At 36.4% G+C, this 21,746-nt stretch overlaps 1 protein-coding gene across 2 annotated transcripts in view; it reads left to right on the top strand.

Annotated features, from left to right (window-relative positions):
- CHODL (chondrolectin) overlaps positions 1–21,543 on the top strand; it is a 29,661-nt gene extending 8,118 nt beyond the window's left edge. Inside the window, exons 2-7 of one of the 2 annotated variants that reach the window (XM_047721700.1) lie at positions 2,253–2,562; positions 2,874–3,031; positions 13,393–13,479; positions 15,519–15,621; positions 17,314–17,392; positions 18,718–21,543. In XM_047721700.1, coding sequence (XP_047577656.1) covers positions 2,253–2,562; positions 2,874–3,031; positions 13,393–13,479; positions 15,519–15,621; positions 17,314–17,392; positions 18,718–18,720 — 740 coding nt within the window. In that variant the 3' untranslated portion in view covers positions 18,721–21,543. The remainder of the gene's footprint in view (positions 1–2,252; positions 2,563–2,873; positions 3,032–13,392; positions 13,480–15,518; positions 15,622–17,313; positions 17,393–18,717) is intronic. The other variant, XM_047721695.1, reaches the window with a different exon arrangement.
- The last annotated feature ends 203 nt before the right edge of the window (positions 21,544–21,746 follow it).

Raw genomic sequence — 21,746 nt, 5'->3', positions numbered from 1 at the left:
GCCTATCACTCAAACACTGTGGTGAGGTTAATGGCCTCCTGATTTCGGCACCCTCCAGACTCTGAGTGTCATCATAGGTCATTAATTGCTGATTCTGGGGGAGAATGGATGTGATACCGATGTTGACTCAGTGTGATGTACTGTAATTAAGAGTACAAATCTTGAATGCAGTATTTTTTAGCCAGTGTTTAAGTACAGTAACACTCCACTCTCTCCACTACTGACAAATTTTCTTGATCAACTCCAAAATTAAATACCTGCTGAGAAAACCCTTCAATCCCAACAAGAATAATGTTCATGCAGACAAAACTTAAGAAAGCTGTAGAGCTCTGCCTTAATTTCTTCGCATAAAGTAATTTGACTTTATTTTACATAAAATACTTGGTAGTCTGTTTTCCGAGGCCAAACCTAAGCTGAAATTGGAAGAAGGTGAAGAAACTAATAGAGGTTCTGGGCAGCAGATCGGGAAAAAGAAATAGTGACAGAGAGGGATGCATGATTTTTAATGTTGACAGAAGAGAACAGAAGTGAAACAAAGAAGCTAATCTGGAGATTATCTCTATAATTTGGCATACTTGCCTGGTGGTACAAGGGAGCAGAAGTAAATCAAGAGTCTATGCGTTGAACCACCCAGGTGGCCCTAAATTAGGGAAAGTTGAAAAGAAATGCAGTGTTACCACTTTCAAACTCACAAAGGAAGTAATTGCAACTAGTCTAATAGGGCATCTTTTAGGTTAAATTTGAAGAAGTCATTTTATTTAATATGTCTCCATTTAATACATAAATGGAGATTCTAATGCTGAAAAACAATTTGTTCTCACATACATCACCTAAGTTGTTTTTAATTTAACGGTCTTTGAAAGACACGTTTGGCCAAATTTCAGTTTACCCAGATCTCTATCCGAGTTATCAGAGATTGACAATAATTAGCAATAGATGAGATTTTAAAAGCACCTTTATTACGTGATGTGTTTGTTTCATATTTAAAATGCCTTTCTTTTTTGTTTATTTGTTTGTTTTTAGTATTTGAGTCTCTGAGTTCAGGGGAGCCTGAGTGGCTCAGTCTGTTGAACGTCCAACTCTTGGTTTCAGCTGGGATTGTGATCTCGGTGCTGTGAGATCCAGTGTGATCTCTGCACATGGTTTCTGGAGTCTGCTTGAGATTCTTTCCCCTCCTCCCTTCCCCTTGCCCTCTACTGCCCCCCCTCACACCCCTCATGTGCACTCGCTTTCTTCCATTCTCTCTCTCTCTCTCTCTCTCTCTGAAATAGATAAAATCTTGATTCTCTAAGTTCAAATTTGGGAAATTCTATTTGGAGTTTATAACTCATTTGAGATGTCTGTGTAGAAACAGAGAAGTCATTGGCTGAGCGATTGGAGATCACACATGGAGATCACCTATGAAACCAGAAAATATTCAGAGAATTGAGAATGAGAATTTTCTCAAAGATTACTCTATAGTACTCTAGAAATCTATCCTGTCACTTTTAATGCTGTATTTTATTAATAAATTATTACTAGAGTTACTTTAATTTTGACCTCTATTAACTTTCAATGTAATGTATTTAATGTATATACAATAAAAGCAAATATTTATGCCTCAAATTTTCCACCTTAAAGGTTTTTCATGATACCTTCTAAACATCGCTTTTTAAAATTTTATTTGTTTTTTTAAATAAAATTATTTTATGAATTGTTTTTCTTTCATAGTTTTGGCCTTTTAGCTCTCCATATACCTGAAATTTCTTTAGCTACTTTCATATGCTGTGATAATTAGTTTATATCTAAGCCAGAAGAATCATGAGTTCCCTTTACAGAAATTTTCTTTTTTTTTTTTTAAAGATTTTATTTATTTATTTGAGAGAGAGACAGTGAGAGAGAGCATGAGCGAGGAGAAGGTCAGAGAGAGAAGCAGACTCCCCATGGAGCTGGGAGCCCGATGCGGAACTCGATCCCGGGACTCCCAGGATCATGACCTGAGCTGAAGGCAGTTGTCCAACCAACTGAGCCACCCAGGCGTCACCAGAAATTTTCTTTAAGTGTTTTGAAGTTTGTGTTAGAAGTTTACCTAGGGAATCAATTTGCTTTTATAAATCGAAAGTAATAATTTAAAAAATAAACCTTATAAAATGATTCAATGGAATAATCATTCTTGGGAGAGTGCATCCTGTGTTGATTGGCTCTTTAACCTTAATTCATAATAGCTTATGAATATAGCTCGAGTAATCAATACATAGCATCTTTTTTTTCAGGCCAGAAGGTGTGTTTTGCTGACCTCAAGCATCCCTGCTACAAAATGGCCTACTTCCATGAACTGTCGAGCCGAGTGAGCTTCCAGGAGGCACGCCTGGCTTGTGAGAGTGAGGGGGGAGTCCTTCTCAGCCTGGAGAATGAGGCAGAACAGAAGTTAATAGAAAGTATGTTGCAAAACCTGACAAAACCAGGAACGGGAATTTCTGATGGTGATTTCTGGATAGGGCTTTGGCGAAACGGAGAGGGGCAGACATCTGGTGCCTGCCCAGATCTCTACCAGTGGTCTGATGGAAGTGCTTCCCAGTACCGGTGAGTAGGGGTGCTGAAAAGTTGGATGTTCTCTGGGGAACTCAAAAGGGAGAAGGGAGATTTCTGTTCACCTGTAGAGGATGTCAGAATGGAAGAGGCCAAGTGGGTGTTGGGTATTAAGGAGGACACTTGTTGTGATGAGTACTGGGTGTTGTATGTAAGTGATGAATCACTAAATTCTACTTCTGAAACTAATATTTCACTCAATGTTCACTAACTGGAATTTAAATAAAAACTCAAAACAAAAAGCAAGACAAAAAGAATAGAATGGGTGAAATCACTTCGAGGTGTTCCTGTTGCTCTGTTTACAGAAACTGGTATACTGATGAACCTTCCTGTGGAAGTGAGAAATGTGTTGTGATGTATCATCAACCAACGGCCAATCCAGGCCTTGGGGGTCCCTACCTTTACCAGTGGAACGATGACAGGTGCAACATGAAGCACAATTATATCTGCAAGTATGAACCAGGTAGGAAATAACCATAAATAGGGATAATGGATTTTGTGCATATTTGGTTATATTTTGATCTTCACTATTTATATTTAGGTTTCACTGCCTTTGACTCTTTGTGTTTCTCTGCTGTGAAACCCAGACTTTCTCTGCAGCTTGTCATAGAGCTCAGTGTCCTGAAAAATACTTTATGCTATAGAACAAATTGCCCAGTCAGTTAAGCAGAAGGGGTAACTGAACACATTTGGAGACCTGTATTTAAGGGAAAATAACATTTCTTTTTCTTTTTTTTTTTTTCTTTATTAACATATAACGTATTAGCCCCAGGGGTACAGGTCTGTGAATTGCCAGGTTTGCACACTTCACAGCACTCACCATAACACATACCCTCCCCAATGTCCATAAGCCCACCACCCTCTCCCTACCCACCTCCCCCTGGCAACCCTAAGTTTGTTTTGTGAGATTAAGAGTCTCTTATGGTTTGTCTCCCTCCTGATCCCATCTTGTTTCATTTATTCTTTTCCTACCCCCCAAGGCCCCCCAACGTTGCATCTCCACTTCCTTATATCAGGGAGATCATATGATAGTTGTCTTTCTCCAATTGACTTACTTTGCTAAGCATAATACCCTCTAATTCTATCCACGTCATCACAAATGGCAAGATTTCATTTCTTTGGATGGCTGCATAGTATTCCATTGTGTATATATACCACATCTCTTTATCCATTCATCTGTTGATGGACATCTAGTTTCTTTCTATAGTTTGGCTACTGTGGACATTGCTGCTATAAACATTGGGGTGTACATGCCCTTTCAGATCACTACATTTGTATCTTTAGGGTAAAGAGCCAGTAGTGCAATTGCTGGGTCATAGGGTAGCTCTATTTTCAACTTTTTGAGGAACCTCCATGCTGTTTTCCAGAGTGGTTGCACCAGCTTGCATTCCCACCAACAGTGTAGGAGGGTTCCCCTTTCTCCGCATCCTCGCCCGCATCTGTCATTTCCTGACTTGTTAATTTTAGCCATTCTGACTGGTGTGAGGTGATATCTCATTGTGGTTTTGATTTGTCTTTCCCTGATGCCAAGTGATGTGCTGCACTTTTTCATGTGTCTGTTGGCCATCTGGGTGTCTTCTTTGCAGAAATGTCTGTTCATGTCCTCTGCCCATTTCTTGATTGGATTATTTGTTCTTTGGGTTTTGAGTTTGCTGAGCCCTTTGTGGATTTTGGATACTAACCCTTCATCTGATATGTCATTTGCAAATATCTTCTCCCATTCTGTCAGTTGTCTTTTGGTTTTGTTAACTCTTTCCTTTGCTGTGCAAAAGCTTTTGATCTTGACGAAGTCCCAATAGTTCATTTTTGCCCTTGCTTCCCTTGCCTTTGGCATGTTCCTAGGAAGAAGTTGCTGCGGCTGAGGTCAAAGAGGTTGCTGCCTGTGTTCTCCTCAAGGATTTTGATGGATTACTTTCTCACATTGAGGTCCTTCATCCATTTTGAGTCTATTTTCATGTGTGGTGTAAGGAAATGGTCCAGTTTCATTATTATGCATGTGGCTGTCCAATTTTCCCAACACCATTTGTTGAAGAGACTATCTTTATTCCATTGTACATTCTTTCCTGCTTTGTTGAAGATTAGTTGACCATAGAGTTGAGGGTCTATTTCTGGGCTCTCTATTCTATTCCATTGATCTATGTGTCTGTTTTTGTGGCAGTACCATACTGTCTTGATGATGACAGCTTTGAAATAGAGCTTGAAGTCTGGAATTGTGATGCACCAACTTTGGTTTTCTTTTTCAATATTCCTCTGGCTATTCGAGTTCTTTTCTGGTTCCATATAAATTTTAGGATTATTTGTTCCATTTCTTTGAAATAAATTGATGGGATTTTGATACGGATAGCATTAAACATGTGGAATGCTTTAGGTAGCATAGACATTTTCACAATATCTGTTCTTCCAATCCAGGAGCATGGAACATTTTTCCATTTCTTTGTGTCTTCCTCAATTTCTTTCATGAGTACTTTATAGTTTTCTGAGTATAGATTCTTTGCCTCTTTGGTTAGGTTTATTCCTAGGTATCTTATGGATTTGGGTGCAATTGTAAATGGGATTGACTCCTTAATTTCTCTTTCTTCTGTCTTGTTGGTGTAAAGAAATGTAACTGATTTCTGTGTATTGATTTTATATCCTGACACTTTACTGAATTCCTGTATAAGTTCTAGCAGATTTGGAGTGGAGTCTTTTGGGCTTTCCACATATAGTATCATATCATCTGCAAAGACTGAGAGTTTCACTTCTTCTTTGCCAATTTGGATGCCTTTAATTTCTTTTTTTTTTCTGATTGCTGAGGCTAGGACTTCTAGTACTATGCTGAATAGCAGTGGTGATCATGGACAATCCTGCCGTGTTCCTGACCTTAGTGGAAAAGCTCTCAGTTTTTCTCCATTGAGAATTATATTTGTAGTGGGTTTTTCATAGATGGCTTTGATGATATTGAGGTATGTACCCTCCATCCCTACACTCTGCAGAGTTTGGATCAGGAAAGGATACTGTACTTTGTCAAATGCTTTTTCAGCATCTATTGAGAGTATCATATGGTTCTTGTTCTTTCTTTTTTTAATGTATTGTATCACATTGATTGATGTGCAGATGTTGAACCAATCTTGCAGCCTTGGAATAAATTCCACTTGGTCGTGGTGAATAATCCTTTTGATGTACTGTTGGATTCTATTGGCTAATATTTGGTGAGAATTTTTGCATCTGTGTTCATCAAGGATATTTGTCTGTAATTCTCTTTTTTGATGGGATCTGTGTCTCATTTTGGGATCAAGGTAATGCTGACCTCATAAAATGAGTTTGGAAGTTTTCCTTCCATATCTATTTTTTGGAACAGTTTCAGGAGAATAGGAATTAATTTTTTTTTCTTTAAAAGTTTGATAGAATTCCCCTGGGAAGCCATCTGGCTCTAGGCTCTTGTTTGTTGGGAGATTTTTGATGACTGCTTCAATCTCCTTACTGGTTATGGGTCTGTTCAGGTTTTCTATTTCTTCCTGGTTCAGTTGTGGTAGTTTATATGTCTCTAGGAATGCATCCATTTCTTCCAGATTGTCAAATTTGCTGACATATAGTTGCTCATAATATGTTCTTATAATTGTTTGTATTTCTTTAGTGTTGGTTGTGATCTCTCCTCTTTCATTCATGATTTTATTAATTTGGGTCCTTTCTCATTTCTTTTTGATAAGGCTGGCCAGGGGTTTATCACTTTTATTAATTCTTTCAAAGAACCAACTCCTAGTTTCGTTGATTTGTTCTATTTTTTTTTGTTGTTGTTGTTTCTATTTCATTGATTTCTGCTCTGATCTTTATGATTTCTCTTCTGCTGGGTTTAGGCTTTCTTTGTTGTTCTTTCTCCAGCTCCTTTAAGTGTAGGGCTAGGTTGTGTATTTGAGACCTTTCTTGTTTCTTGAGAAAGGCTTGTATCACTATATATTTTCCTCTCAGGACTGCCTTTGCTGTGTCCCACAGATTTTGAACCGTTGTGTTTTCATTATCATTTGTTTCCATGAATTTTTTCAATTCTTCTATAATTTCTTGGTTGACCCATTCATTCATTAGAAGGATGCTCTTTAGTCTTCATGTATTTGGATTCTTTCCAAATTTCATCTTGTGATTGAGTTCTAACTTCAGAGCATTGTGGTCTGAAAATATGCAGGGAATGATCCAAGTCTTTTGATACCAGTTGAGTCCTGATTTAGGACCGAGGATGTGATCTATTCTGGAGAATGTTCCATGTACACTAGGGAAATATATATATATTCTGTTGCTTTGGGATAGAATGTTCTGAATATATTTGTGATGCCCATCTGGTCCAGTGTGCCATTTAAGGCCTTTATTTCCTTGATGATTTTTGCTTAGATAATCTGTCCATTTCGGTGAGGGGAGTGTTAAAGTCCCCTACTATTATTGTATTACTGTCGATGTGTTTCTTTGATTTTATTATTAATTGGTTTATATAGTTGGCTGCTCCCACGTTAGGGGCATGATATTTAAAATTTTTAGATCTTCTTGCTGGACAGACCCTTTGAGTATGATATAGTGTCCTTCCTCATCTCTTATTATAGTCTTTGGCTTAAAGTCTAATTGATCTGATATAAGGATTGCCACCCCAGCTTTCTTTTGATGTCCATTATCATGGTAAATTGTTTCCCACCCCCTCACTTTAAATCTGGAGGTGTCTTTGGGTCTAAAATAACTTTCTTGTAGGCAGCATATTGATGGGTTTTATTTTTTTATCCATTCTGATACCCTGTGTCTTTTGATTGGGGCATTTAGCCCATTTACATTCAGGGTAACTATTGAGAGATATGAATTTAGTGCCATTGTATTGCCTATAAGGTGACTGTTACTGTATATTGTCTCTGTTCCTTTCTGATCTACTATTTTTAGGGTCTTTCTTTGCTTAGAGGACCCCTTTCAATATTTCCTGTAGAGCTGGTTTAGTGTTTGCCAATTCTTTCAGTTTTTGTTTGTCCTGAAGCTTTTTAATCTCTCCTCCTATTTTCAATGATAGCCTAGCTGGGTATAGTATTCTTGGCTGCATGTTTTTTCTTGTTTAGTGCTCTGAATATATCATACCAGTTCTTTCTGGCCTGCCAGGTGTCTGTGGATAAGTCTGTTGCCAATATAATACTTTTACCATTGTATGTTACAGACTTCTTGTCCCAGGCTGCTTTCAGGATTTTCTCTTTGTTGCTAAGACTTGTAAATTTTACTATTAGGTGACGGGGTGTGGACCTATTCTTATTGATTTTGAGGGGGGTTCTCTGCACCTCCTGGATTTTGATGCTTGTTCCCTTTGCCATATTAGGGAAATTCTCTACAATAATTCTTTCCAATATACCTTCTGCTCCCCTCTCTCTTTCTTTTTCTTCTGGGATCCCAATTATTCTAATGTTGTTTTGTCTTATGGTATCACTTATCTCTTGAAATCTCCCCTCATGATCCAGTGGTTGTTTGTTTCTCTTTTGTTCTGCTTCTTTATTCTCTGTCATTTGGTCTTCTATATCACTAATTCTCTCTTCTGCCTCATTTATCCTAGCAGTAAGAGCCTCCATTTTTTATTGCATTTCATTGATAGCTTTTTTTATTTCAACTTGGTTAGACTTTAGTTATTTTATTTCTCCAGAAATAAAATTTTTAAATTTCTCCAGACAGTGTTTCTCTAATATCTTCCATGCCTTTTTTTGAGCCCAGCTAGCACCTTGAGAATTGTCATTCTGAACTCTAGCTCTGACATATTATCAATGTCCATATTGATTAGGTCCTGGTCTTCGGTACTGTCTCTTTTTCTTCTTGTGTGTGTGTGTGGTGAGTTTTTCCGCCTTGTCATTTTATTCAGATAAGAATATATGAAGGAGCAAATAAAATACTAAAAGGGTTGCAAAGACCCCAGGAAAATGTGCTTTAACCCAATCAGAAGACACCCCAAATTGTGGGGGGAAGAAAGGGAGTAAAAAGAAGTTCAGGAAAAGTAAATAAAAGAAGAAAAAATAAATAAGGAAAAAAATATAAAAAAAAGAAAAAATATATATATTAGACTGGTGAATAGAACAGGATCACCCACTTTATTTTGGAGTATTTTGGTCTTTTAGAAGAAACTACCTCCCAATATTTTAAAGAATGAAAAACATATATAAGGGTAAACATGATGAAGGGATGGAATGTGAGTATAAAGATGAATTTTTTTTTTAAATTTCTAAAAAAGGAGTTGATAAGATAAGTTGGTTGGGAGAATAAAGAAAAAGAAAGTGGAGAGTATTCCTCAGGCTGGAGACTAGAACAAACCCCTGTGCTAGATTTAGGGTATATTTTGATCTATTAGAAGAAGTTGTATCCCAAATTTTTTTAGAAGAAAAAACCCTATGTGTATACAAAAAATAAAGTTAGATATAATGAAGGATAAAATATGACTATAATAATGATTTTTTTAAAGGTATTGTTTAGATAAACTAGTTAAAGAATGCTAAAAGAGGAAAGGGTAAAAGTTAAAAAAATAGCAGAAGAAAAACATAAAATTTAAAAAAATTAATTAACTTTGCAAGACTGAAGCATCGTGGGGAGAAAGCCATAAATTCCATGCTTTGCTTTCTCCTCCTCTGGAATTCAGCTTTTCTCCTTGGTAAGTGAACTTGGTCATGGATGGATTTCTTGCTGATCTCCTTGGGGAGGGGCCTGTTGTAGTGATTCTCAAGTGTCTTTGCCCCAGGCAGAATTGCACAGCCCTTACCAGGGGCCAGGCTAAGTAATCCGCTCGGGTTTGCTTTCAGGAGCTTTTGTTCCCTGAACACTTTCCGCAGAGTTCTGGAGGACAGGAATGAAAATGGCGGCCTCCCAATCTCTGGCCTGGAGGAGCCTAGAGCTCAGGGCCCCATTCCTCAGTGCGCCCTCAGAGAAAAGCGCTCAATCACTCCCATCTCCCTGGCCTCCAGCAGTGCTCCGAGCTCACCCAGCCTGTGACCAAGCTTCTCTGTCTCTGCACACAGCCCTGCCTGGTGTCTCTGAACCCTGCATATTCCTGAGCTCTTCCAGGGGGGATCTCCCTGATCTTGTGGGGTCCTTGCTCACAGACCAGTGGTCTGTGCCATGGATCACAATGTAAGGTAACCCTGAGTTGAGAGCTCACAGCTTGGCTCTGTCTCTGTAGCCGGCTTCCCTGCTTTAATACCTGTGAGCTCTGCGACACTCAGACATCCTCGATCCTTCTGTGACCCCATGGGACCTGAGACCACACTATCCCCACGTGGGCTTCACCCTGGTTTAGCCTCTGGAGTGATGTCCCTCAGTGGAGCAGACTTTTAAAAGTTCTGATTTTGTGCTCCATTGCTCCGCCGCTTGCCGGGAGCCAGCCTCTCCCCCGGCAGTCTATCATCCCATTGCTTTGGATTCACTTATCGCCGGTCCTACCTTTCAGAAAGTGGTCATTTCTGTTTCTAGAATTGCTGCTCTTCTTCTCTTCGATCTCCTGTTGGATTTGTAGGTGTTCAGAATGGTTTGATAAGCTATCTAGCTGATCTCCTGCTACCTGATGTCATCTCAGCCTGCTACTTCTCTGCCATCTTGACTCAAGGCCGGGATAATAACATTTCCAATGTCCAGGTCAAATTGTGTTTTTGTAAACAGACCTTTATGAAGAATAAATGTCTACTTTAAAATATTTTAAATATGTAGTGTAAAGTTTTTGAAGTCGGTATAAGTCATCAATGCAATCAAAGCACCTAGGGATTTACACATGTGAGTGACAGATCATTGGATGATTATCCAATGCATTTAAGGGAACAAAATGACTTTCCTCTTGGAACATTAGCATCTCTTTTGTTGACATTGCCACTTCACATGTGCTCCTCATTGGAAGTCAGATTGATTCTGAGTAGGCGCTTGTGCCATGGTCTTCCTTTTTGTCATTCTTTGGAATCTGCCCCTTTGATAGCTTTGGTTTGAAGTCTCCAACTCCTTGTCATGGGCAGCATGGGAAGATTGTCTTGTTCTGAGCTACACTGGTGGGGTTTCCTGTGGACATAGTAAATTTAAATTACTTTGAAGAGGGCAGTTCCACTAAATTAATATTTGACCAAAAATAGAGACTAACCAAAATTACATAAACTAATTTTTTTAATCACCTGAGAAAGTCAAACTAGACACCTAGGCTTTGAGAGTTTTTTGATGTTTTTCTCCTTCTCAGTGCTGGGAAGTGCCATTTCAAGTCTCCTGAGGGGCTGTCTACTTGACCTCAAAATGTGTTCATGGAAGGCAATTAGAATCAAGTACTGCTATTTCTATTATTCTCTTGAAATTACATGATTCCTTTCCAATAAGACCTTAAAGCACCAGAGATTATTTGGATTAGATTCACCCTTCTCTTTATATTTATCCTGCTCTTCAGTGTATTAGCCAGCTTTCTTTATCCCTGGTGAGTTTATTCTTTAAAGCCCTAAATCCATCATTACCCTCTTAGAAGCCTTTGCAAAGCCAAATCTGTTATGCACTTATGTTCTTTGTCTTTATTTTTTTTCCTTAGAAAAATATAAAGTTAAAATTCTCTGATATTTTCCATTGGTGATACTGTGTACTATTGAATGAAACAAAGTATGTTATACGTATCTTTACTATTTCTTTCTCCTTTCTTTGGGCTTTTAGGTAAACTATTTGACCCTTCATACATTTATTTTATTTTTATTTTGCATTCCTACTTACCAAATTATTGAGGACACTGCCAAGCCCAGAATCTTCTTTACTTGTTTTGTGTAGCTAATCTAGGTTCATATTACTCATGGAAGAGCACTTAAGATAAAAAATATATGTATATATTTTTTCTCTATCTTCTATATTCTACCTAAATCTTCAAATAATTTATACTTTGTGAATAAGATTCCTTTATGTATTTTTTTGGTTTTGGTGCACATGTGCAGTTTTATTGTTATAAATGTATAGCTATATTTACAGTCTTATTAATATAGTTAGAATTTTTATTCTTTATTTAAATTAAATATTTATTTTCTTTATTTTTTCTTTATTCTAATAGTCTAAATACGTATTTCTTTATTTTATTTTAAATATTTGTCTTCTATTTGTTAACCTTCCTTAGGCTGAGTGTTTTATTTATGGAGGAGGCTAATTTGATTAAATTTCTTGCTTCTATAGTCAATGCTCTTTTAGTGGAGAATGATTAATTTTTAATGGTGAGGGGGTTGGAGGAGTAAGCAGTGGGATTTATTAAAATTCATGGATTAGGACACCAATTATTTTGAACTTTATTCTCCAGCTACCAGAAGCACTGTGTGGTTTGAACTTAGTCTCCTCTTTCTGCCCCCTACACACCATCTAAAATATGACTAATGATATCTGAAGTAGTAAATAATTAACCTAGTTATGAAGACATGGAATAACTCACTAATTGATTCTCTTACTCTCTTCTCCATTTTTTGTTATTGCCTTGTGAGTTACATATCTATTTTCTGTGTCTATCAGTGTTATCTTAAGACATTTTCATGGGGATCCTTCTGAATCTAATGTTTATACTTATTAAAATTGCATTATGCCCTCTTTTTCTTAGACATTAAAAGTAGTGTTTATGGGTTAAGTTTCTAAAATATTGTTAATCAGAAATTGTATTGATTTAAAGATTATTAAGATTATTTTTAAAAAATAACCAGTTCTATATTGATAAATTGTATTATCTGTATATTTGTGCAGCAAACCCCAGTGGAGCAGCAACTGGCATAGAGGGCCCAAGTTCTGTAGAAAAATGAGTGTAGGGTAGAACTGTATCTAAAACGTATAGGAGGATATTGAAGTGTTAGGGTGAAATATGTGTGGAAGAATAATAAATGTTATTATAGGACAGTGTATGATAAATGTCCAATAAAGAAAGACTATGTGGCCAAATTAGAATATCCAATCTAATATTAAAAATGATTTAACATGCTGAACTAATAGAGAATGCTGCCTGTGTTTTATTTTTTTCTTTTCCATCAGTTATCAAACATAAACAGAATTATATTTTTGAAACAAATGAAGACAAGTTACAGGTTTTTTTGTTCTCATTAATTCAACTTACTTTCACTGAACTATTAATTTACCAAATAGTGCCTTACGTAAAAAAAAATAGCAGAACAATAGCAGACCATGTAAGAAATTTTGACATTTTTAAATTGTATAACCATTAAAGAGATCTTATCTTATAAAACAGGGAAAGAAATAACTTGCAAGCCTTAATTTATTATTATTAATATTTTTTAAAGAAATAGATGCTACTGAAAGCACATCTAAGTATGGCATTGTTTTTCTAGGACAGAAATGTGCTTTAGAACATCGTTATTTGAATCACCTATTCCAAATGCATCCATGTACAGTCGTCCGCTGATTTTATTGCAAGGAGAAACCTAGATATTGCACTGATATTAATGAAGAAGCCATCTAGGCTTGTCTTGGAATGGCACTTAGTGTCTCACATTCTTAGACTCCCAATTCCTGCTTCTCTTTGCCTTTCTTTCTACCTGCTGGGTCATGATTGGCGGTAGCAGGCTGTTGTCAGTGTAGACACGGTATTGATTGCTAAAGGCAGTTTGGAGGTTGCAAGGACCAAGTCGATCGGAGTCACAAAGATTTATCAACTGGTTACTTTATTCAAAGGTAATGAAATGATGACTTCACAGTTGAATAATTTCATGTAAATTTAAATTCAAGATATAATTTTTATCCGTAAAGTATTCAGAAATCGAAACTCTGGTGTTTACATTGTTTTATTATAAAGTTTTATTTTCATCTGTGTTTGTATTTCTCTTCTTTATCATTATATATGATGCCTGTACCAATTATTTACAGAGATTAATCCAACTTCTCCTGTAGAAAAGACTTATTTTACAAATCAACCAGGAGACACCCATCAAAATGTGGTCGTTACTGAAGCAGGTAATGAATTCACCTGTTTTTAACCCCCCCTAACAAGAGCAGAAACTATAATTTTAAACTCTGCTTCATGCTGGCCCTAAATTTTCTTGTTGCTTGGTGATATGGTTCACTGAATTTGGCCTATGGGAGTTTACTTTTTTTTTTTTTTTAAGATTTTATTTCTTTATTTGACAGACAGAGTTCACAAGTAGGCAGAGAGAGAGGAAGGGAAGCAGGCTCCCTGATGAGCAGAGAGCCTGATGTGGGGCTCAATCCCAGGACCCAGGGATCATGACCTGAACTGAAGGCAGAGGCTTTAACCCACTGAGCCACCCAGGCACCCCTGGGAGTTTACTTTTGAACTAATAATGCTGAGCTAGTTTTTGAACAGAAGAATCTATTTGTTTCCTTCCTATTTTTTCACTTCAAGTCAACATATCTAGTAATAAACTAAGTAATCCACATGGAAACCTGGACTCACAACCTTTCACATAACACATAGGCATTATGATGTAAATAGGCACATTCAGCAGATTGCAAACCATGGTGTGCTGGTAAATGTTTAGTGAGTGGCTGATGTGGGAGTGGGTATAAAAGCAAAAGCCTGATGTGTATCCTTTGCAGATTCCCGTGGTAAGTGTACTCCTACCTTGGCTGGTTTCAGGATATGGAGGGGATATCACTGGTGAACAGGGTGGACAGAATGCGTATAAGGAGCTCTCAACCCAGAAGCCCCTGGTACAACCTTCTCTGCCAAAGAAACAATGAAATCCCAGTGCAAATTGCACATTCCCCGATTGAAATTATAAATCCCAATCAGAAACTTCTCCTAGGATTAGTTAGTTAGGCGCTCTTTTAGCATGGGCCTGTGACGACCGGACAGAAATCTTGATTTATCCTAGTTGCTTTGTGAAGATTGAGCCAAAGACCCAAAGTCTCAGCGTCTTTCCCCAGGTGATCCAAAATCCATGAAAGAGTAGGAAATAGTTTCTTCTTGACTGTTACAGATAAGGGTTCATGATGGTATTTGGAAAAAGAACAAAAATGTTTCCTGAATCCTTAAAGTCCTTAAAGTCGTGTGTTGGGAGCTCAAGATTAAGGGAAAGCATAGCAAGTTACCCCCAAAATACCCCATCACTAGACCTCAGTTAATACATCTTTTGTTAACAAAGGACATGATGTACAGTTATGTGGATAGTTTGATCTAAGTCTGGTTTACTTTGACTAGAATTATTTAGATTGCTAATGCTGACAGCTTTCGATTTACTAACAAAATGCATAGTTTTTCAATTTTCTTTTCTTACATGGACATGATATTAAACCTTAGTGCTTTTTATTTTTCAGGTGCCTGATTTTAAAGCCAGTCAGAACATCTAGACCTAATTAAAAATGCTAATAAATAATTACATGAGGAATATTTTCCCTCTTATGACCTTGAAGAAATGTTTAATGAAGTGATTTTAATTTATATGGGGCTTAAGTGTGGCAGTGTTTTATTTTACCAAGGATACCTAACATTATCAAGTGTGATGGAACAGGATTAAAAAATGATTCATTTTAGAATTTAATTAAGATCAAGTCCTATGCGTCTGGAATCTTGCATCTCTGGGTTATGCCTGTGTCATTAGTTAATATTTATTAATATTTAGTATTTTGATTTAATCCCAGAGAGTCTTGCATATCATCGTGGCATTGACCTTACTGGTTAAGATGATTATATAACCAATAAATCAACAATTATTTTAAATCAGTGCTTGTTTCTCAAAGTAATAACAGAGAAGGATTAATGAAGTGAGATATTAGTATGTCATGAAAACTAGTCCCTATCTAAATGGCAGATTTAATAATAGTTTTAGAATTATGGACATTGAACTGAAGAATGGCAACCAAACAAATATATTTAACTAGATTATTCAATATTGGAGAAGAAACTTTCTCAGAATTCATTTATTTATAATAAATCTATTTTATCTTAAAGTTTTGGAAAATGTTTATATAGTTTTAGTGTTAGAATTCTGCCTCAGCCATCTTTTTATACTAAGACTGTTTTGCTTTTGTAGGGATAATTCCCAATTTAATTTATGTTGTTATACCAACAATCCCACTGCTTTTATTGATACTGGTCGCTTTTGGAACCTGCTGTTTCCAGATGCTGCATAAAAGGTAAATAATTCATATATGTAGAGACAACTTGAAAAGTTTTCTATAGGTTTTCCAGAACTCATTTAAAAAGTATAGAATTATATTTTTAATTTGCCTTAAGAAAGTTCTGAATTTGCTATCTGTCAGTACAAATCCAGTATATACAATCTAATTAAGATAGGCCTTGATTATAGGATCCATGAATTATTTCACTTAATATTCACAAGTCATAGGAAGTAGGTACTCTTTTTCTGTTTTTTGGTTGAGGATATGGTGGCTTACATGAGTTATACAGTTTGCCTTGGGTCTCTTAGCTAGTGTGTGTAGCAGATTTGAAATTTGAATCTTTGCAAGCTGACGACATACACAACTATACTATACTGTCTCTTGTTTATTACATATAAGCATTAATGCTAAACCTTTCCATCTTGACCCCAAGTTGTATGTAAGACTTGGTTTTAGATACACTCTGTAGTACCTTTTTTAAAATTTTAAGTCATAGGTTGTTGTTTATTTCCAAAGGATTTTTTGAATATAGGAAATAAAGTACAATGGTAAAAATAGGTCGCTTTTAGGAGGCAGTTTCCATCAAAATGATATGTCTTAACAGCAACATTCTTGGAGGTATTCTTTTATATCTATTTAATCATACCCTTGAGTTAAAGATGAAATTTTTTCATATGTGTCAATTTATCAGTTAAAAAATTAATATATGAAATATAGATACAGGTTAAAAGAAAAAGGAAAAGGTGTTGCGTTTAAATGAGAGCATATTTGCTAGAATATACTTGCCATCTTTGTCAGTATTTTATTTTATTTTATTTTACTTTAATTTAGTTTAATTTTTTTTTCTTATTTTACATTTTGTTTCCTTAAAACGAACCTTTATCAGTATTTTAAACAAAAACTGAGTGCCTTCATCAGAGAAGGACCTGCAAATGAAATCATTATTTTTCTTTTGATTTGAGTTCATCTTCATCTGTTTCTGAAATAAGCCATAAAGATCCACTAAGTTAAAAAAAAAAAGCCCCAGAAAAACAAAACAAAAATGTTAAATAGATGTAAACTCTAAATGGTTCACATAAATTGTTTTAAAGGACACAAAGTGTGATGTACGGGTTCCTTAAATAAGATATTTTGAATAATGATAAGTAAAGTCTGGCAAATAAATACTATATTGTGCCTTTGGGTTTTCCAACATATCTGGGAAACACAGTTAAAATTTTTGGGTAATATTTTGTACAGAAAAAAGACAGTAGTAAATATCTCATTTATTCCCTTAATACCTAAGGCTATAGATGGAAAGATGATTAGTCATTTTGAAAACCAGAGAAGTAGAGATAGGATGTGACATAAATTTCCCCTTAATCCAGCAAACTGTTAAGGAAGAGCTGTAAATAACCAAATAAGATTGAAAAACAAATTTTTAAAATATTATACAGACATTGTTATTTCTAAAATAAAAATTACTCAAGTGCCAGTAACTGAGATTTCTCTAAAGTTTGTTTTTCTTCTTCCAAATAGTATATTATTGTGGAGATTCTATTCATATAAAAGTCTTCCACGTTTTTATACCTTTGAAGATCTGAGGAGTTTTCACTTGTTTCAAATTCTCGGAGTGAGAAAATCAAAATTGAGTACCTCCAGATGCCGGAATTAGCTGTAGTGCTTATTTCATTCGTGCTTAGATCCTCCCCTTTTCCTTTCTTCCAGGAAAGCAAGGAGAAACTTCACCAAAGACTCAACTCCATTATCATCTGAGTGCCTTGCAGAAAGTTTAAATTCCAATCTGGTACACATAATGGTTTATATCATTCCATGTCATATTCAAAGCAATAACTCGTTTCCTTAACTGGTAGTAACTCTTAAATGAAATACTAATGCTACACAAAAATTTAAGACATTAATAACTTAACCATCTTTTATTTACTATTTGAAAAAATTTCTTGTTTTTCATAAACTTTGCTTGGTTTATTTTTCATTCATGTCAGGTGACTTCATAGATAAAAGATGTGTTGTTCGTACTTTTTTGGAAGCAAATCTCCAAAACGTATAATTTGGTCACAGTATTTTATTAGTAACAAATTCAGTTACATTGAAGTCAATCAAGTAGTATTATAGAATTGTATTGATCAGGCTTGTTAGGAAGAATTCTTTTCTGGATGGAGTTCTGCCATGTCTGGTAGACTGAGAGTAGATGGAATGGGTTACCTGTGGGCTGTGGAGCAGATGTCTGTGAAGGGACTGTCTGTGGGAGGCAGGAAGTGCAGGACCCAAGTTACAGGAACCAGAAGTGGTTAAGTGATCCAGGTGAGGGTTCTTTCTCAGGAAATGAGAGCCAGGAGCCTAGGTTTTGGTAAGTAGCCTGGTAAAGGACAATTTTCAGAGCTAAACTCAGGAACAAGCAATTACGCAGGAAACTGAGAAGTGGCCATTTTATGAAAAAGAGAGTGAGAAGATAGCCAGCTCTCTATGGGGGGATGGAAGTGTGGGCTCAGATTCTATATCTGACAGGAGGGAAGTTCAGTCTCAGATCTTAAGGAAGTAAGTTATTAAGGCCTGAATCTACTTTGAACTGCTTGGTTGCAGTCACTGAAGCAAAGCCAAACTTTCGGGGATTAAGTGACTTAACTATAAAACAGGAAAACAGAGGGGAAGAGTGGTTTAGGAAGGTACTTACACTTAGGACAAAAACACTATTTTGATGATTTGGCATCAGATACAGCTTATGTGAACAGAAGAATATCCAAAAAGCAAAATTTCAAAAATAGTGATCAAATAAATTGAAGATTTATGAGTGATTATAATGAAACTTTTTGGTATTATGTCAGACACATTTGTGTGTGTGTGTGTGTGTGTGTGTGTGTGTGTGTTTGAATGTGTCTGAATTCTAAACTAAGAAGGGTCAAACAGAGATCAATTTTGTTTTTTTCATCATTTCACATGACCTGTTTACCATCTTCAAATACTGGAATAATCTAGAATCTTTTGTAGATATGCTGGTGAGAGAAGAAAGACCATTTTATAAGGGTCTGAAATATCTCCATTTGGACCAAAACATGCCTATTTCAATAAAAAGTCCCAGACATTGAGCTTACGTCTTCTTATGTTTTTCAGTAAAGGAAGAACAAAAACTAGCCCAACTCAGTCCACACTGTGGATTTCAAAAAGCACCAGAAAAGAAAGTGGCATGGAAGTATAATAATTCACTGACTTGGCTCCAAAAGAGAAAATAAAATTGTCTAATTCTGGATCGGCATCAGGAATGGCATCAGAACATTAGCTTGGAATGGCTTGAAATCTCAAAGGACCTGCAAGATGAACTGTAAGCTCCCTCTTGAGGCAAATATTAAAATAATTTTTATATGTCTATTATTTCATTTACAAAATACGCTGTGCTAATAATGGAGTGAGACATGCTTATTTCGCTAAAGGATGCACCCAAACGTCAAGTAAATGGAATGGACCGTGCAGATAAAATTGCTGTCAACACATCAGAGAAGTGTATGTGTTGGAAGCAAGTATTTTTGTTTCTGTCACTTTTCATAAGTTATAACCTAGTTAATGTAACGTAAATTGTACTAAAATTTACAGTGTGCAAAAATATTTTACCTTTACATAAGTGTTTGATAAAAATGAACTGTTCTAGTATTTATTTTTATGGTGTTTCATTTTTCAATACGTGCTGTTTTGATCAAAGAAATGTATCACTGTTTTCAACTGACTCCACACACACATAGATCTATTACCATAGAAAAAGTTTCTTTTATAGAAGTGGTTCATCTCCTTTCAGTTTCTCTGTTCTGGGGTCTGACAATGTTTAGGAAATCTCTTCAGAAATAAGAAGCTATTTCAGTAACTGTGGTGTAAATTTACTCCAATATTTTACTTAGAGGCAAGGATTGTCTAATTTCAATTGTGCAAGACATGTGCCTTACAGTTGTTTTTAGTTTAAAATTCAACAGATTTTGTAATAACTTTGTTAATAGCCGTATCAACAATATTACACTCAGTCTAGAGCAAAACAAAAGTGGCATACACAATATAAATCATGTCTTCACATGTTGCCTATACAACCACAAGTAGCTCTCTGAGGGTTCTAGAATCAGTTTGGTGCCTCCCTTGCCAACAAAACAAAGATGGTTGTTGGAGGCTGGGGATCAACACCGGAAGCAGATGGGTGTGGCGTATGCTTAAGGTTTTCCCATAGCTCTGCTCAGCCTCTATCAGCCGTAAAATAGTCTCAACCAGGTGCATCATCACCGTCAGTGTGGAGGTAAGCACAGCACACAGATATTTCACCAAGGAGAGAAACTATGAATTACTGTGAACATGGGTTGAGGGCATTGGCGATCCTGGGTTCGTGTTGAGGATTTGCCTGAGAGAGTGAACTGTGGTTTCTCTTGTCTTATCTTCTCTAGTTTCTTCAACGCTTGTGGCTTCTTCTCAAGAGACTTGTAACTCTCGGGTCTTCAAATGTTCCTGTGTTCCTTTTAAGTAAATAAAAAGTTCTTGTTTCTGAAGAATGGCCATGGATATTGTCTAAATCTTTTAAGTGAACAAAATACAGGTTTTGCATCTGTACATGAAGAGGGAGACAACTATTGAAGAAGGGTATGAATGGAAGTTGGGGTTATAGAGCGTTTTAAACCTCAACTTTTCCCTGGTTAATCATTTAAACTGGAAAATAAAGAGCTTTTATTAAGGCAATTCACAACTAAAGTTGGTTGGCAAAACTTAGAGACAAATAGAAATGAGTGGGTGCTGGCACCCTTTCACCTGCTTAGAGACTGAGAGAGGCAGCAGCTGCATTCTAAGCTCCAATCTGACACATTTTGCACTTCCTTTCCCTACTTGGTTTCCCATCTTTGCTGGGATCTACATCTTCCCTCCAAGGTCCTACCATGTGTTTCTTCCTTCAGTTGGGTCTTGAGGGACAGGAGACAGTGCTTTCCCCATAGTCTGGCCACCCATGACTATACCACAACAGCTGCATGGCGAGAGAGGCAAGGCAATGGGGGAGGACCGTGGTTTTGCCTATTGTCTTGATCCATGCCTGCAAAAACTCTTCTGGTATCAGTTTCTAAACCCATACAGTCAACTTCCCTTTTATGAGACGGTGACAGTGAGACTGTCCTTAGGGTTTCTTAAACTTTTTGCTGACCTCTGAAAAATGAAAAGAAGTACTTGGTACCGTGTGTATCTGGTGTGTTTGTATTTTCACATATGTGTGTCTTGAAATGCAGGTGAGTTGTGGACAATATCCAGGTAGTAAAATCAAACAACACACCCTACCCCTGTTCGTTCATCCTTTCTAACTGCTCCTAAGATAAAATCATTGGAAAGGTCTTAAAAAGAGTAGTGCGTTTGAGGATTCTTAATTTTTGTCTAAGACTAAATACCACAAATGTTTACCAGGATTTTGTAGTGCCCAATTATCTGGCCACACTTTCTTATATGATATTGTTTTCCCTTTCTCTGTTCCCCAGAGAGAGAGAGACTTTTGGTACAGCAGCATGTGATTATCTACTATCCTCAATCCCTGAACTTCTCTGAACCCCTACTCCTGGTCCTAATGCCTCTTCAATACATCAATCATAGCCATTCCTTTCAGATGTAACCCAAATTAAGTGGCTTCTTCCATAGGCCCAGTCTATACTCCTTTAAACCTTACTCTTTCTTATATTACTTTGGACCATATAGACCCATACAATTATATATGTGTGTGTGTGTGTGTGTGTGTGTGTGTTAAGTAGGTGTAAATTTTGTCTTCCCAAATAAATCAATAGATTTTTGTGCGGTAAGCTAAACTGAAGTTTGCACTTACTCTGGAAATGACCCAAGAGATTAAAGCAGTGAGGCAAATTCATTTATTCCACATTTTTGGCCTTCTAATGGGTGATTCAGCTGTGTCTAAGTAACTTTTGCACATGTTAAAAACATTCACTGTAAAACATAGATTAAAAAAAACCCATTTGAGATAGTTGCATTTTTTTGATATGTCTGATTACTTTTTGGAAAGTTAAAAAATATTAACTCGAAATAAATGGATGGTATTATTAATGCAGATAAAAAATGATCAAATAACAGAATGACAATAACAGTTAATTTACTCTTCATTTTGATACAGGGTTGATACAGAGACT

Source organism: Lutra lutra, chromosome 1, assembly GCF_902655055.1.
Source record: "Lutra lutra chromosome 1, mLutLut1.2, whole genome shotgun sequence".
Lineage (NCBI taxonomy): Eukaryota > Metazoa > Chordata > Mammalia > Carnivora > Mustelidae > Lutra > Lutra lutra.
Note: the sequence above shows the minus strand (reverse complement) of the source record. Positions and strands in the feature narration are given on the sequence as shown.